The sequence below is a fragment of the Plasmodium falciparum genome, assembly GCF_000002765.6.
Source record: "Plasmodium falciparum 3D7 genome assembly, chromosome: 4".
NCBI lineage: Eukaryota > Apicomplexa > Aconoidasida > Haemosporida > Plasmodiidae > Plasmodium > Plasmodium falciparum.
Window position 1 is genome coordinate 795,001 of NC_004318.2, and position 20,000 is coordinate 815,000.

Sequence of the window (20,000 nt, forward strand, 5' to 3'; positions counted from 1 at the left end):
TACAAGGACAAATCAAAAACGAAAATAATTATAATATATCATATCAATATAAAATGAAAAAAGTGCATGCTTTCTATACATTGGACAGTTTTAAAAAGTATATACAATTAAATAATTTGTCTGCTGGATCTTTGGAAGAGGGTGAAAAAAAAAAAAAAAAAAAGAAGCACCAAAAATATGGATGTGTACATATATATATATATATATATATATATATATAAATGTACATACATATGTGTGTATATTTATTCATATATACATATATATATATATATATATATATATATATTATTACATCAATACATATGTATATATTTTATTTTTTATTTTTTTTTCAGAATTATGTGAGATGGAAAAACTATTAGGACAGGAAGAAAAAGAAGATAAGGAAAAAATTATGTCCATGGCAAAAAAAATGATGAATATTGAAAAAAACATTCATGTTAAAATGAATAATGATATTGTCTGCAATGTAAAGAAATTAAGTTATGAATCTGTTTTTTTCGAAATAGATTCAAAGCATGATCTTTTGTTCTTAGAAAAAATAAATAAAAACAAATCATACCTTTTAAACATTCCAATAATAATAGATATCACATTGTTTGTTAATAAAAGTGATGATGAAAAGGATAAGACGAATAAGATAACGACAGGGGGGATAAGTAAAATGCATAATGACAATAATATGAAAATAATAAATAAAAGAAAAAATATAAATAATAATTATGATAATAATTGTGGTAATAATTGTGATGATAATTATGATAATAATTGTGATGATAATCATGATAATAATTGTGATAATAATTGTGATAATAATTGTGATAATAATTGTGATAATAATTATGATAATAATCATGATAATAATCATGATAATAATCATACAAATAACCAACACAATAATAATATTTGTTGTACAAACCTTTTACAACTTCATAAGAGAGAAGAAAAAGATAGAGACTCTTCTATTCATCATGCCTCAAATTGTTATGAGGAAGAAATAAATTTACATTTCATTTTTTGTTTAACACTCCCTTGCCTAATAACAAATATATATTTTTTAAATTATAACAAAGTAACGACAGAAGAAACGAAAAGCATGATAATAGAATTACTAAATAAAAATAAATTTTTAAAAATTAATTATAGCATATCTAAAATTCCTTATATAACAATAAATAAGAAAGAAGGGAAAATAAATTCGCAAGAAAAAGATATAATTACCATTACCCTGAAATGTAATGTCATAAAAAAGATTAATGAATATATGTATATTTTTTTTTGTAATAATTTATATTTTTTTGTTATTTTTATAAATGGAGAAGTAACACAAATATCCAACATTAACGATGATAATATGCTTACAATAAAAAATATAAAAAATATTTATGATAACAACATGTGTGATGAAAAAGGTATTACAAATAATGATAATACTTATATATTAAATAATAAAAGTCTTTTAAAAAAAAAAAAAGAAAAGAGATATACAGATGATCATAATAATAATAATAATGATCATGATGATAAGATATTTGAACGCATTCTTAAAAATGTAGAATGTAATAAAGTCAATAGACATTTATATGAACAAGATGAACAAGTAGATAAATATAAATATAATGAACATTTTATTAATTATTTAAAAAATAATAAAAAAAAATATAACGATGTTTTGAAATATATGTACAAAAAAAGACATAATTCAAAACATAATATTCTACTTAAGGATAATATAAAAAATAAGGAGTCTATGATAATTAAAAAAAATTCTTCTTATAATTTAAAATTTTCTGAAGATAATAATATAAACAAAGAATATAATATAGATCATAAAAGAACAAATGTTTTAAAGGATATATATATATATGTAAATGAAGAATATATAAATAAAATTACAAATATATATATACCTCAACATTTCTATGAAGAAAAAAGAAAACAATATATAAATATGAAAAAAAAAAATAATAAACAATATTTAGTGGGAACAATGAAAAAAGAAAAATATTTAAATCAATCCTTATGTTTAAAAAAAAATAATAAAATAAATAATATTAATATTATTAATAATGATGATAATTTTCAAAATGTACAAATTATAAAACAATATTTAATATATCCACAAATTATTCATTTTAATTATATACTATTAAATAAAGAATTTGAAACGTTTATTCATTTACATAATACTAATTCTATACATCCAATAAACATATATTTTTTTTTCCATAGTGATAATATAAAAATTACTTATCCTGAAGAAACAAAAACCACATGTCATAACAAAATTAATGATAGCAACATATGTACTCCTTATCAAAGTACCAAAGTTACCATAAAACAGAATACACAACAAAAAATATGCGTCACACTTAATTTAAAAAATTATAATATTTTTAATAATCAAAAGAATAAAAAATGTTCTTTCTCTCAATCAGAAAATATGGATAATGAAGAAGAACAAAAAATATGTAACCATATTATTTCAAAAAGAAATATTAAAAATAAGGAGCATCATAATTATTTAGATGATACTTATAAAGATGAACCATATAATATATATCATCATAAAACAACACCTTTCTTTGAAATATATATTTATTATGAATATATCTCCATAAAAACTCAAGATCATTATGATATAGACAAAATAAAAGTCCAAGCTAACTTAATATTATTAAATCTTTTTATAAATACTAACATATTATATTTTTCTATTACAAATATGGATATAGACATGTTTTATCATAACTATTTAGTTATATACAATCCGTTTAATATCACAATTCAGATGAAATTAAAATATAATGAGCAAGTCTTAAAAATGAAGGACCATATAAGTGTAACCTATACAAATTTTACAAAAAAATAAAATGAAATAAATATATATATAAAATTACTTATATGATATTATACCTATTTAAATAAAATTTATATATATATATATAAAATTACTTATATGATATTATACCTATTTAAATAAAATATATATATATATAATATATATATAAGTTCTTCTTTATTAATTTTCATAATTATTTATTATATATTTTTTTAAGATATATCCTGGTGAATACAAAATGGTTCCAGTACAATTTATTACCAGCGAAGCAACAGCTTGTGTAGAAGAATTTATTTATGTATACTTGGATGACTTTAGATTATACAAAAGGTAAAACATGAACTTATACATATATATATATATATATATATATATAATCATTTACATTTATTTATTGATTTATTCATTTATTCATTTAATCATTTTTATATTTTTATTTATTTATGTACCCTTCCCATTCAGCATAAAATGTAAGTGCTTTCCATCCCCGTGTAGCTATAAAATTAATGTGAATGAAATCAATTTTGATAATGTCCTTTTAAATAGAAACTATTTAAAAAGCTTTTACATAACAAACACAAGTAATACCAACATAATAGAAAACGTACAGAAAAATAATTTATTTTGAGTATTAATATAATATCCACAATGTCATATTTTCCCTTAGAAGTATTCTAGTTTTGTTAAATAACATATATGATAATGTACTACAGTAAAACAGACCACATTATTTATTTTTAAGCATATATGATGTAATAAGGAATGAACAATATATCATACATTAGGCAAAAAATATATACATATATATATATATATATATATATATATTAATTTCTTTATATTTTTAAATTTTTTATATTTTTCATTTTTTTCAAGGTAACTTTCCACTTGTATTTATGTGTGTTTATAAACCCCCATATGTTCATGTCCTTGCGAAACGTAATTATGCTAATAAAAATGAAAAAATAAAAATTACCATATTAATAAATGTAAAAGAAGAAATAAAAATAAAAGATAAACTTATATTCTATGTGAGGCAAAGGGAAAATCTAATTCTACCTATAAGTGTCAAGGTAAAAAAAAAAAAAAAAAAAATATACATACATATAAAAATATATATATATATATATATATATATATATATATATATTTATTTATTTATTTATTTATTTATATATATATATATTTTTTATTTTTTTTATTTTTATTTTTTTAAATACGCATTAGTTAACCCAGTCCAATATAGTGATCGTGAATTGTCCAGATATTATTCAAGAAAGCATGGAACGTAAAAGGTACAACATCAATATTTTAAACAAAGGGATGTACGAAGAAAGCGTTATTATAAATTTCAACGAAATTCCATTTTTGAATATAAATATAGAAGATGAGGATACAGGAAACAAATTAAATTATATAAACTATAAAAACAAAGAATATAAACATAGTGAAGAGAAAAAAAGAAATACATTTGTTAATATATATAATTTAGAATATGATAATAATATTATAATAGATGAATATATAAAATATTATTATAATGAATTTATTTTATTATATAATAATTTATGTAATAATAATTATAAAATAAAAGGTATACTTCATATTTCATCAGATCAAAAATGTTTACAAAATTGTTATAAAATTATAATTCCACATAATACATTTATAACTTTAATGATTGAATGTTATATAAATAAAATATATGAAACAGATTTATATTTATATCAACATGTATTATTAAATTTAAACAATCCATTTGTCAAAGATGAATATTATAAAGATAAATTAAAAATTAATATAAAAAATGAATATTTAAAATTTACTCCTTCTTATCTTTACTTTGAAAATATATTATTATGTAGTTCGGAGAAATATTTAATCACTTCTTTTCAAAAGACTATAACAAAAAAAATACAAATAATAAATGTGTATCATCAAAATTTAAAATGTACTGTAAAGATATGTCCTTATAATAAAGAACAGACAAAAACATCACAGCCTGTCAAAGTATCTAGTAATAATAATAATAATAATAATAATAATAATAGTATTATACCAAGCGATCATGATATGATATGTACACATTCCACTTGGTATGAAAATAATCATACAAAAAAAAAACAACATTATATAGACATAAGCAATGTACCAGATATTTTAAAAGTTAACGAAGAGTCTTATATAAATATAAAAGTTGATAATATAGAAAAAGAAGGAAGATATGTGGAAATGTTAGAAATATGTGCAGAAAGTGTTAATAAAAAAGAAAATGAAGAAAAAATAAAATATTCTTTATATATACTTATCAATTGTAAAGATGTTAAATTATATTTCGATGTTTCATATATTAATATTATACATAATAAATTAAATCAATATAATTATTTCTCTTTCCATATATATAATGATGGTTATAATTATGTAAGAGCCAATTATCTTTTTAATAATATATTTAAAGAACACTTTTTCTTAGATCTACAATTTTTACCAAACAACCAACTAAATAAAAAAAACAAAAAAATCAAAGTTCTTTTGAAATATCTATCAAAAATTAATATCCAGCTTAAAACATTTATTACGATAACTGTAATGGACCATGAAAAATATGACATACCTTTGTTCATAAATATACACGAGGAAATTGATTATCTCATGGAAAAGGAAAATAAACATAAGCAGAATTACACACATTGTCATAATTACACACATGGTCATAATTACACACATGGTCATAATTATTTACACGAAACGGACGAGTTATACGAAAAACATAATGGGAATGAAAATAGTGATGACATAAAACATCCTTATCCTTATGATAGAGAAATAAAAAGTGAAGGGTCTACAAATAAATCCCATATATTATCATCACACCTGTCAGGTGATCACAAAGATGAAATTCCTATTATAAATAATAATAAAAAAAAAAACATAAGTTATTTTACTAAAGAAGAAGAATTTGCCTTATATAATAATATGTCTATACCATATAGTCTTAAATATAAACAAAATAAGAAAATGGATGTAGACGAAAATCAAAACATGTTATCCTTTTATCGAAAAAATATGGAAGAGTCAAGTAATATATATACTAATATATTTAAAAATTTACAAATTGATAATATAAGAAATCCTTATTATAATACAAATGAAGAAGGAATAATAAATTTAAAAGAAATTGTACATGATTATATGTTCATATTTCTTCAACATATTATCATCAATAAAAATTATTTTCCACAAATAATTGAAAACACTAATGACTTATATGTATTTTTCTTAAACATTTTATATGATCTATCTTTTATATTTAATAGTAACAAGAATATACAAAATATAATAAATGAACTAAAAGCATATGAGCATATGCAAAATGGTAGTGTTGACGAAAATGAATTTATAAAAAATATGAAAACTCTAACAGAATTGTTGAACCAAGTAAAGACATAAATGTGTACATAAATATATGTATATGTATATGTGTATGTATATGTATATGTGTATGTATATGTATATGTTTACTGTTTATTTATTTATTTATTTATTCATTCATTCACTCATTTTCTTATTTATTTTTTTTTTTTTTTTTTTTGTAGGAGAAGTTACTAATAAATCATATAATGTATGAAAATTTACTACCTCTTCATTTGTACCTACACCATATTTTTAATAACATTCCAGAATACTTTTATATAAAAAAAGAAAGTGATAAAAAGGAAAAATGCAAGGAAATAAACAATTTAGACAACACAATATTATATGATAATAAAAATGATATAGATGAAGAAGAATATAATAAGGAAAAAAACAAATTTCTAAATATATCTGATATACAATCATTTTTAAAAAATGACAATTATAAAGGAGATAATAATATTTTTTATTTAGATAATATATTTAAAACATATGTTAAATTATTTATATATTCTTGGATCACCATATTCTTAGATATTATTTTTAAGAAAATCTTTTCTTTCATAAATATTACATCGTTATATAATTCGAGAGGTACTAAATTATGTACTCTTGAAAATAATATATATGAAAATATTAATATCCATAAAATAAATTATCTTATAGTATTAAATATAGAAAACAAAAAAATTAACACGTATACATATTCCTGTACAAATGAAAAAACACAAAAATGCATAGTTAAAAAAAAATGTATAGACGAAAAAAAAAAGGAAAATGCAAATATAAATGTAAAGGAGTTATCATTTAATAATCATAAAAACAATGAAGATTTAAATATACAAGAAAAAGCATACTTTCATTTTTATCAAAATAATTTTATCGACATAAAGGAAGTGCTTCATAAAATTGGACAATCCACAGACACAGATCACTCAAAAAAAAACCAAGAAATAAAAGAAACAAAAGAAATAAAAGTAACAAAAGAAATAAAAGTAACAAAAGAAATAAAAGTAACAAAAAATAAGGATTCTTATCATACAAACAATCTTTATAATAATACTAACAATTTCAAAAACACGGTGAAGGAAAAAAAACAAATCAATAAAACTTTAAAAAAGGAGACACACAAAATATTAAATCAAAAAAAAAAAAAAAAAAATACCAATATAGATGAAGACAAAAAGAAAACTACTGAAAGCTCTACATATACAGAGAAATATGAACATAATAAGCATCTGAACATTAAAGTTCAAACAAATATAAATTATTATAGAAAGATAGAAGTTATTTTATATGAATGGTTATATTTTCATTATAATAATGTATATAACACCAAAGTAAAAAAACAAAAATTTATATTTACCCAACAAAAAAAAGACATATCAAAACATAACAAGTTATATCTTCAGTATGATCAAAATAAAAGAAACTCTGAAATAGAACATACAAATCACAAAGAAGATTATTCGATGTGCGACAATGTGATAACAAGCAAAATGAGCCACATATCTAATATGGATAATCAATATGGTAATAATATTACATGTGATATACCCTTTTTTGTTGAGAAAAAAACGAACAAGAAGAAGAAGACGAAGAAAAAAAAAAAAAAAAAAAAAAAAAAAAATATTTTTAAAAAAAAGAAAGAATTCATCACAAGTTTATATGAATTAAATGATTTTGTTATTATTATATATACTATAATTTCTCATATTCCTTATTTTTTATTTTTTAAAAATAAAATTAAAGACCCATGTAAATGTCAAAAAGATTATTTATATAACATAGACATACTATTATTAATTTTGAACACCATTAAATTAAATAATTTAATAAGTAGAAATGTATTAATACAATTTAATTATGTTCATATATTTATATTCTTATCATCCTTATATATCATATTACCAAATTATATTCCAAATTATTATTTAATTCTAGATGATTTCTCATCATATAAAAATGACGTAAGGGTAATAAAAGGAAATTTACAGAAAAACACAAGGACAAATAAATTAAAGCAACTTCATATGAATAATAAAAAAAAGAATAACAATAATAAAAATACAAGTGATAACCATGTTCATAATAATTATAATCAAGAAAAACAAACAAAAAAAAATATTACATGTGATGAAAAAATTAATGAACGAATTATTTACATATATAATTCTAATAAATACATGTGTTCATATGATATTTTTTTGATAGGATCGAACAAATATACTATTGATAAAAATCATATAACTATACATTCAATGAAGCATGAAGAAATAACCATATCCATTGATCCACATTATGATGACCATATTATTAAATATGATTGTAATAACGAGATTTATTTAAAAGATATTAATAAAATAAAATATAAAAAAAAGGATAAAAGTTCTGAACATACTAATAGTGAGAACCGATTTTCCGATAGTAGTAAAAATTATTCATCATTATCGTCATCATTATCGTCATCTTTATCGTCATCGTTATCGTCGTCATTATCGTCATCACTATCGTCATCACTATCGTCATCATTATCGTCATCATTATCGTCATCTTTATCATCTTCCAATTCTTATATTCATTCTCGGTGTGACTCATCAAATATTCCTAAAAACATAGACACAAATAAAACAAATTCAAAACATATAAAACACATACATTCTGATAAAAGTAACAACTATTCAATTCTTGTTTTGAGGGAATCAAAGTAATAATAAATATAAAAAGCACATACATAAATATATATACACATATATATATATATATATATATATATATATATATATATATATATTTATATATTATGTATAAGGCTACATTTACTTGTTCCCTTATGATAATATCTATTTATATTTATATTTATTTTTTTATTTTTTTTTTTTTATTTTTTTTTTTTTTTTGATCAGCTATAATTTATTGGATTTAAAAACGGCAGAGGAAAAATTCATTTGCATAAAAATTATAGAGGGGAATAATGAAGACTCGGAAAAATCACTTTTGGGGAGGAACAAAAATAATATAAAAAATAAGGATAACGAATATAATTCGGTATATGATAAAACAAAAGAGAGACAAATAAAAGGTGATATACATAAGAATAATAATTCTTCAGATTGTGGCGAGATGAATATTATTTTAAATGATAGTGAAGTGAAATATATTAATTTTAAAGGTATGGTGTATGAAAAAAAAAATATCCAAATAAATATGATAAATAATTTCGATAGAAAAGTGGAGGTTACAACAAATGTTTATCATATATATTTAAATAATAGAAAAAAGGAAATTAAGAAAAAAGAAAATTTTGATAAGGATATATATAATTTGAAACATACAAAAGTTGAGGAAAATAACATACATAATAATAATAATAATAATAATAATAATAGTAGTATTCCTTTTAATGCTAATTATGATATGTACTATGAATGTGATGCCTGTACAAATATAAATAATCATCTAAAAGCATATATAAATAAAGATGATATAAATTTTCAGTGTGTTTCTCTAGATAAAGAAAAGAATATATATATTGGTAAAGATAATGGTAATAATAAAATAAATTTTCATTTTTCTCCTTTTTTTCAAGGTACGTATTATTGTTTTCTTTTATTTTATGTTTTATGTACAAAAACAAAATTGCTTTTATCAACTTGTAAAATCAATTGTGTCTTTTATATAAATTACATAAAACCAGAAGAAGTTATTAAAATAAATTATAAATCTTATAACTTTACATATGATCTTATTTTAAGACCACTGAATAAACAATTCTTAAAAAGTATTTATTACATTTTATGTAAATTAAATAATAGCAGTAATAATGTTTTTTTTTCAATTTATATAAAGCGATATTTAGACAATATATATATGAATAAAGAGAACTTTTTTATTTTATGTGACTCTATTAAAAAAGTAAAAATTAAAGATAAGAAAATATCATTCAACAATTTTAACTATACAAAATATTTTAAAGATGATATAATAAATAAAAATATAGACATTGATCTATTATGTGATATGATAAAAAGGGATGTCACGTATTCTTGTAAATTAGAAATAAATGAAGAAATGAATGGTGTGTTTGAATATAACTTTTATCTTTTAAAGGGGAAACAATACAATGTAGAAAATTGTTTATTCATGATAAAAGATGGAGGTGAAAATTATGTAAACGACCAAGTGTCACTATATATAAATGGGAACAAAAATGTGAATAATATGTTTTCCCCTCCAAAAAATAATAATGTCAACAGTATGAATAATAATAATGATGATGATAATGATGACAATAATGATGACAATAATGATGATAATAATAATAATAATCATAATAATAATAATCATAATAATAATAATCATAATAATAATCATAATAATAATAATAATAATCATAATAATAATTATTATTATTATAATTCCTGTGATGGTGATGAACTTGTACCGTTGTGTAAACCAAAGGGACCAGATAATTACCATTATTGTGATGTTAAGCTATATAAAATAATATGCAATGTCAATGATGAAAATAATATAAGAACAATTAATATAAATATTAAAGCCGGTATAGTATACAAAAAATATATTCCTTTATATAATTATACTAATAATAATATTACATATAAATGTGCTTTTTCCGAAATTATCAATGATAAAAATATGATTATTAATTATAATATATTTACTTGTGATGAACTTGTTAAATTAAAAAAAGATATGGAAATCTTCAATTTTGAAGTTACATGTTTTTGTCCTGTAGGTGGAATAAAATACAATTCATTTTTTATCTTAACAAATGTACTTAATGAACAAGATAAAATAAAAATAAAAATTCAAGGATATATATCAAAACCTCTTCCTAGAGAAAATATACAAATAAATGTTTTAAATAAAATAAAAAAAAATATACAAATCGAAATTTTCAATGAATTAGATATTCCTTGTGAATTCAAAATATATTCTGACTTGTTCATATTATTTGGAGAAAAAAAAAAAATTGAAATGATGCCTAAACAAAAAAAGCTATATACATTTTTTATAAAAAGTGCACATATTGGTGAATTTATTGGGTGTCTTATATTCAAATTTTATAAATATAAAGATACAAATAATGAAAATAATGCTTCCTTTTTTTCTGATTATTTTTTCTGGTATAGGTTAAATATTGTAGTACAATTAAATGAACCTATGAAAATTTTATATCTAGAAACTTTTATAGGACAAGAAATCACAAAAGATATTATTATAAAAAATAATGCAAATCAAAAAGAAGAATATTTCTTGTTATTATATATCAATGAATATATCGAAAAAAAACAAATACAAATAGAAAAGAATGATATATATATTTATAAAATTATATATTTGCCTTATATACCTAATTATTTTTATAATGTCGAAACATCAAGTTGTTCACATTCTAAAACTTTAACGGGGGAAGAAAATAATAATTATTCAAATGAGTTTCATGAAAGCAAGCAATTGTTTATGGATAAGGGAGAATATGCATCTGATCATTTCATACACAATGAAGATGAAAAAAATGAAAAAATGAAAAATTATTCATTAAAAAACTACATAGGAGATATAATAAATAGTCAAAGCAATAATCATGTACAACATAATAATCATATTATAAACAGTCTGCACAATTTTTATTATTCAAAAGGGGAATATAATAATATGCCACAATGTTTACATAAATCAAAAAATAAAGACACATTTACACAAGAGTACGAAGAAAATAATGTTAATACAAGTGACCTTCTTTTTGAACATAAACAAAAAAAGAACTTTCAATCAAAAGAAAAACAAATATTTGAAGAATTAATTAACTATTGTAAAAATAAGTATATTAATATAAATGATATCAATTATGATAATCATAATATCGGTTTCTTTTTTATATATAATAAAAAACAAGGAATCAATTATTATATTTTAATATTACTATCCAAATTTAAAAATAAATTGATAATAAATAACTTTTATACAAGTTTGTCAAAGGCATGTTATATAAATATTCATTTCCATTTTCAACATGAACAAGAAAGACAAGTGAAACAATTACAAGAAAAAGATAAACAAAAAAAATTACATAGTTTTTCATATGAAATAATCGAAAAAATGGACAAAATGGACAAAATGGAAAAAATAGAAAAAGGGGAAAATAAAAATAAAAATAAAAATAACATATATAGTGCATCATATGATATATGTTCAAATAATGATCAACCCTTTTCTTCTTCTACACATGATGTTTATAAGAATCATTTAAAAAATTCATTATTAGATTCATATGGACAAAATCATTCTTCAAATATTAAATGTATATATTTGAGCAATAAAATTAATTATTCTATTTTACAAAATGAAGATAAATCAAGTAATAAAATTGTTATTAAATACAAACCAACAATGGAAACATCTCAAGATTGTTATATAATCATAAGAAATAATTTATATGGAGATTTTATTTATTTTATGAAAGGAATGTATGTTGTGAAAAAAAAAATAAAAGAACAAATGGTTTTGTATAACTCCTCTTCTTTGTACCGTTTCGCTATAAATTTGTTCAACCCTTTTAGTTGTAATGTATGCGTTAAATGTGGTCTAAAAGAAAACAAAATAACAAATAAAAATAATAAGAAAATTATAAAAAATATAAAATATATGAAAAATATAAAAAATCACAACGTACATAATAATAATACCAACACTGTAAATAAGAAAAACAAACACAAGAGCTCACGTTTTAAGGGAAACCAATTATTATTAAATAACAAAAAAAATTATTTCCTAATTATCAATAATGAAAATTTTATAATTAAAGACAAAAAGGATTTTCCTCTACTTATTATATCCTTCTGTAAATATGAACCATCACATCATAAAACCTTAATCGTAAAGTTACAACCAATTTATAATAAGAATATGAATAACAAACAAATTCCTTATATTATATATGAATATAGTCTAGTTTTTAATAAAACAAACCAACAAAAAAATCAAATAAAAAGTAATACATTAAATCATTTTGTCTTATCCGATTTGTATAAAAACGAATCACTGACACATGAATATCAAACTACAGAAAATGAGGAAAATGAAAATGATGTGGAGGAATGTCAAGTGAATATACACGAGTCAAATGAAAACGAAAATGACATGTGCGAGTCAGGTGAAAACGAAAATGACATGTGCGAGTCAGGTGAAAATGAAAATAATATTTGCGAGTCAGGTGAAAATGAAAATAATATTTGCGAGACAGCTGAAAATGAATCTATTAGCATGTACGAGTCAGGTGACAAATATACCACAGATAGCCAAAAGAGCGATACTGCAAATGAGTTATCCATTGGAGAGTTAAGAAGAGAATATACAGATAAAATGAGTATGAGTCAAAATGGAAACGACGATAAGAGCAAATATGATTATTCTTATGATGATGATTGTTATTTAATAAATGGTAATGATATAATTTATTACGATAAAAAGATATTTGTTGAAAGTATTTGTAAAAAGAAAACGTGTGTACGAATATACATAGACAAAAAGAAAATGAGAGAAAGTCAAAATTATGATAGTTTAATGGATGATTTAGAAATATGTAAAAAGAAAAAGTGCATGTTGCACAGAAATGTTGAAAAGGATGAATGGAATTATAAAATATATTTAATAAAATTAACAAATGTGTATAATAATAATAATAATAATAATAATAGTGATGATATAGTAAATAAGCGGATGATCACAATGAATAATATATTATTTGAAATGAATGATGAAATGTTAAATGATTATATTTATGTAAATGTAATAGAAGATACGGAAGAAGGATTATTAATAGATATAGAGTTGTTGGCCTATTTACCTTTTCACTGTAATTTTTTTCTAATGATTAAAAAAAAAATGAAAGAAAAGATAAATGGAGATAAGAAGGGTATAAATATTTTATCAGAAACTTGTAATGGGAAGGACATTAATATATTACCTGAATATAAAGATAATAATAAATATATAATAAATGGTGTTGAAAAAAATTGTATATTTGTTGAAATATTTAATTACCTTAGAATATGTAGTAAATATATAAATATTTTTGTTGATAAGAATTTATGTTCAGAAAAGAAGTTAAATATATATTACAAAAATAATAGTGATTCTTATTTTAATGCATATATGATAAATTACAATGAATATAGTACAGATGACGTTATGGATGAGATATTAAATTATGATATAAAACCTTCTTCAGGTGTATTAAAACATAATAAATATAATAAATTTATAATTATAAGGACAAACAAAAATGGCGTGGTAAATATGAATAACATTTTCCTTCTCTTGATAAAAACGGAAAGAAAAATTTTTTCTTACATCATATTTTCTCATTACAAGCATACAAGAACCATATGTACAATGGTTAAAAATAAAAAATAGCTTACACGTAATTATATGTCACAAGGAATATATTATACATATAATATATATATATATATATATATATATATATATATACATATGTGCTTTACCTTTTCAGGATGAGTATAATAAGATATATGATATAATGAATGAAAACAAAAAAAAATTCAGCGAAGTTTTTAATACATTCAAGGAAGTAATTATATGAAGAAAAAAAAAAAAAAAAAAAAAAAAAGGAAAAGGAATCAATAAATATATATATATATATATATATATATATTTCCATTTTTGTAGGAAAAAAAAGAAAGTGTCGTTTTTAATGAAAGGAACCAAATTATTATTGAAGATATACAAAAGTCAACAAATGAAATTCAAAATATTTAATATCCTTTAAAAGTAAATCACTTTCCATAAAAATTAATACTTGTATGTATAAATAATTTACATATATATATATATATATATATATATATAATATTTTTATTACCTTCATATTACTCATATTTTTATACTTTTAAAATTTATGATTATATTAAAACAAAACAAGTGTCTCTTTATTGAATTATTTAATAAAAGGTTGTATATATATATATATATATATATATTATTATATATCTATGTGTATGTCTAAATATGTGTATGTCTAAATATGTGTATGTCTATATATATGTGTATGTCTATATATATGTGTATGTTTATATATATGTGTATGTCTAAATATATGGGTATGTCTATATATATTTGTATGTCTATATTTATGTGTATGTTTATATATGTGTGTGTATAATCTTTTTTTAATATAATAACACAAAAAAATAAAAATAATTAATAAATAAACTTATATGTATTGATATGGTGGATAAATTCAATTGGAAGAAATTAAAAATAAAAAAAAATATATACATATATATATGTAATATTAAACTTGAAGAATATTTATTAATACAAAACAGTGGTAATATAAAAATACATAAAAAAAAAAAAAATTATAATAAAATTATAAATGAATACAAATGAAAAAATATATATATATATATATATATGTATATTTTAAAAAACATCTTATCAGCTTTAAAGTGTTTATGTATATATAAAAACATTTAATTTAAATATATTAATTACATTCAATATTATTTTATTTTATTTTATTTTATTTATATTAACACATATTTATATATATTATTCATAAATCCATATAAATTACCTCCAAACTAAAATTTATGTATGTAAAAATTTTCCATACGAATAAAATTGACCATAATATATTTTTTTTTTTTTTTTTTCCTTAGAGGTTTAGATATTATGTAGTTATTCTTCACCAGATAAAATTACAGGTTCATTATTATTTTCTTTATAATTTTGATTAACAAAATGATCATCCATATTTATGTCTAGTGTGGATGGTTGTGTTTTATCCTGGTCTTTATTTTGAATAGAAAGTTCTTCATAATTAAAATTTTTATTATTATCATTATTTATATTATCATCATTATTTATATTATCATCATTATTTATATTATCATCATTATTTATATTATCATCATTATTTATATTATTATCATTATTTATATTATTATCATTATTTATATTATCTTCATTATTTATATTATCTTCATTATTTATATTATCATCATGATTCATATTATCATCATTATTTATATTATCATCATGATTTATATTATCATCATTTTTTTTATTATCATCATAATTTTTATCACCTTCATCAATATGAATTCCCATCTTTTCTTTATTATGGTGTTCATTTATGTTTTCCTCATAAGGGTGATCTTCAAATCCGTATTTGGACGTTACGGGTAAATGTTCATTGTTATTACTTTCATTTTTATAAAAATGATTATAATCATATGTAGAAAAATCATTTTTATTTTCATCGAAAAGTATATCGATGACATTAGAATAATTATTAAAATTATGGTCATCATCATCATCATCATTATTATTATAATTTTTTTTTTTTTCTTTATCATCATCATCATCATGTTGATTATTATTATTATTCATTATATTAGTATTAACGATATGATTATGATTGTTTTCTATATCTTCTAGTTCCATGTCTTCATTTTTTTTTTCATCAGAATACGACATATCATTAAAATATAGGGAATAATGGTTTAACTCGTCAATTATTATATCATTCCATCCAGATACAGTAACTAGAAAATTGGACAACCATTTTATTTCTAAAGATTTATTACTTAATATTTGACAAATATGTAATAGATGTGCTTTATAACCACAATCTATAAGGCTTTCGAATTTTTTTTTTTTTTTTTTATTTTTAATATTTCTACATCTTCTAACAGCATCAAAATAACGTAAACATTTAGGAAGGAAAGTTGTTAAGGCTAGAATATAATATAACAAATATGAATATTCATTTTCTTTAAATATAATAGTTTGTAATAAATCACATACAGATATATGTAATAAATTATTCCATTTATATTTAAAAAATATATCAATAGATATATCAAAAAATCCTTCATCGATAATTTCTGTTAAGATATTTTTTGATTTCGTTTTAATTAATGTTTTTATTAATTGGATTATTTCTAATGTTGTAAATCCTAGAATATTTTTATTCTTATTCTTATTAATATTCATAATATATAATTTCATAATATCTTTTATATAACTAAAAAAACATATATCTATAAAAGAGCTATTATCTAAATATTCAATCCATTTATCTATGGGTATATTTGCATCACCTTCTTCTTTTTGAAAAATATGAAAAGTATCTTCCTTTCTATTATCTTCAACATTATTATTGTTATTACTGTTGTTATTATTGTTGTTATTATTGTTGCTATTATTATTATTATTATTATTATTGTTGTTATTATTTTTATTAGTTTCTTCTTTTGAGGGCAAACTCTCTTCATTATTCAGGTTGAAACAAATTTTATGGCTAGCTAACCGTTTCATTCTATTAAGTACATGCTCGAGCTTTATATTTCTTAAATGAGCATATGACACAGACGAAATATTACTTCTCCTATAATTTAAACTGTTATTGTTTTGTATGTCATCACTATAATTTTCATCACTATAAATTTCATCACTATAATTATCATCACTATAATTTTCATCACTATAATTTTCATCACTATAATTATCATCACAATTATCATCACTATAATTTTCATCACTATAATTATCATCACAATTATCATCATCAGATGGTAAGGATATTTCATCTTTTCTGTAAGAATACGAATAATCATTTTCATAGTGGCTGAAGGAATTGTAAGGGAAATCATTTTTGTGGTTCCTATTTTTAAAACAATTGTCCTTATTATCTTGAACATGTTCTAAATGATCCTTCCCAGTTTTTTCATTATCATCTAAATTGTATGTTTTATTTATGAGTGAATTATATAAAGAATCTTCTGAATTTATCATTTCTTTATTACTACTACTACTACTACTACTACTACTACCAATATTATTATTATTATTATTATTATTATTATTATCATCATTTTCAGCATTAGATTCATTTAATGGTAAACATTTTCTATGATCCTCATTATGTTTTTTTTCTTCTGACACATCCTCTTCATTCATACCTTCCAAGTTGTTAATATCCCCCTCAGCTTGTAACACATTTTCTTCACGTTCTTGTTTCAAAAAATGATCATCAACTCTTGTCATACGTTTTAATACATTACTTTCAAAATTGTTCATATTCTGGTTTTCATCTATTTCTTTTTGATATCCTTCTTTTGTATTAATCATAATGTTATTATAACTATTTTCAATATTGGGCATTACTTCTATATTAGTATCTTCATGTTGTAAAATATTATTTCGCATATCTCTTTTTATAACATCATTTTCAATAATATCATCATTTTCTTTTCTTTTTATTCCTTTTTTTTTTTTTTTTTTTTTTTTCCGTCTTCTTCTTTCTCTTTCTCTTTCTCTATTTCTATCTATATCTCTTCCCTTTTCTCTTCCCCTTTCTCTTCCCCTTTCTCTTCTTCTTTTATCGGTTTGTTTTTTTTTCCGCAAGTGCTCAATTTCCTTTTTTCTAAATTCTCTTTCTTTATTATAAATATCTAAGCATTCATAAAAATCAATGTTATTATAAGACTTGGATAAAACAGTATAATGTATTAGATCCGATATTATGGTTATGGCTGCTGAGATGGTTGATGATGATTGTGAAAAAATGCATTTTGTTAAATAAGTGAATGATAATTGTGATGATAGATCTACTAGAAAATAATTAAAATAATATATTTCAGATTTCCTAACAAACATATCTCTAATTAAACAAGTAATATTATCTTCTTTATCACATGTAATATAATTATGATTAACAAAATCACCGTTTAAATTACTAAGGATATAAAAAATAATATTCTTAATATCAAATATGGATAAATAAGGAACTTTGACAAATAATAATACTTTAAATAATTCTGTTATATTTCTTGAATAAAAATGATAAAGAAATGCTTTTAAATATAACTCTTTTTTTGCTCTTAAAAAATTTACAACTTCTTTTGTATTCTTATTATATATAGATATAGCACATCTACTAAAATATCCTGAAAGAACTTCATTTAATTGTTTCTTATTTAATAGGAAACCCCAAAAATATTTCATAACCTTATCATTATATACAATACTATCTATAATTAATTTATTTTCACAACATATAATCTGATGACATTTATAAGGAAATTTATATGATTTGTCATAATCAGTACTTTCATCAGACTCTTCTATTATATAACATAATATTTTCATTAAATTCTCTTCTTTAACTAAATATTTTAACAAATCGAAATTCTCAGATTTTATTTCTTGTAATAATCCTTCATAATTTAATATATTTTTTATATCATCTTCTTCAATATATTTTATAAGTTCCAAAGACATATCGTTGTTTTTTAACCTCCAGTATATACCATTGTCCATTTTTTTTTTTTTTTTTTTTACAGAAAAATATTAAAATTATAAATGTGAATGAATATATATATATATATATATATATATAATATATATATATATTAAATTTTTGATTTTTTTCCTATAAATGTTTTATTCTAATATTTATGTTAATAAAAATTTTTTTTTTTTTATGCAAAATTTTTGAACATAAAAATATATGAAAAATATGATATATATGAAAAATATGATATATATGAAAATTATGATATATATGAAAAATATGATATATATGATATATATGATATATATATATATATATTTGTTTGGACATTTATATCTTTTCATATGTTAATAATTAAAAATTGATAAAATATAATAACTAAAT

At 20.2% G+C, this 20,000-nt stretch overlaps 2 protein-coding genes across 2 annotated transcripts in view; one reads left to right on the top strand and one right to left on the bottom strand.

The window, feature by feature from the left end:
* PF3D7_0418000 (conserved Plasmodium protein, unknown function) overlaps positions 1-15,070 on the top strand; it is a gene marked incomplete at both ends in the record, with an annotated part of 16,244 nt that extends 1,174 nt beyond the window's left edge. The window contains 10 exons of the mRNA XM_024473421.1: positions 1-141; positions 339-2,845; positions 3,063-3,175; positions 3,308-3,426; positions 3,722-3,918; positions 4,073-6,286; positions 6,445-8,969; positions 9,169-14,686; positions 14,805-14,882; positions 14,981-15,070. The exon at positions 1-141 is cut by the window's left edge and continues 1,174 nt beyond it. Of these exons, the coding sequence (XP_024328943.1) occupies positions 1-141; positions 339-2,845; positions 3,063-3,175; positions 3,308-3,426; positions 3,722-3,918; positions 4,073-6,286; positions 6,445-8,969; positions 9,169-14,686; positions 14,805-14,882; positions 14,981-15,070 (13,502 nt within the window). The remainder of the gene's footprint in view (positions 142-338; positions 2,846-3,062; positions 3,176-3,307; positions 3,427-3,721; positions 3,919-4,072; positions 6,287-6,444; positions 8,970-9,168; positions 14,687-14,804; positions 14,883-14,980) is intronic.
* A 924-nt stretch (positions 15,071-15,994) lies between these two features.
* PF3D7_0418100 (protein SOC1, putative) lies at positions 15,995-19,642 on the bottom strand (the record flags this gene model as incomplete). The annotated part of the gene is made up of 1 exon (XM_001351453.1): positions 15,995-19,642. One exon carries the CDS (start codon positions 19,640-19,642, stop codon positions 15,995-15,997), a length of 3,648 nt encoding a protein of 1,215 aa, XP_001351489.1.
* Positions 19,643-20,000: the final 358 nt, after the last annotated feature.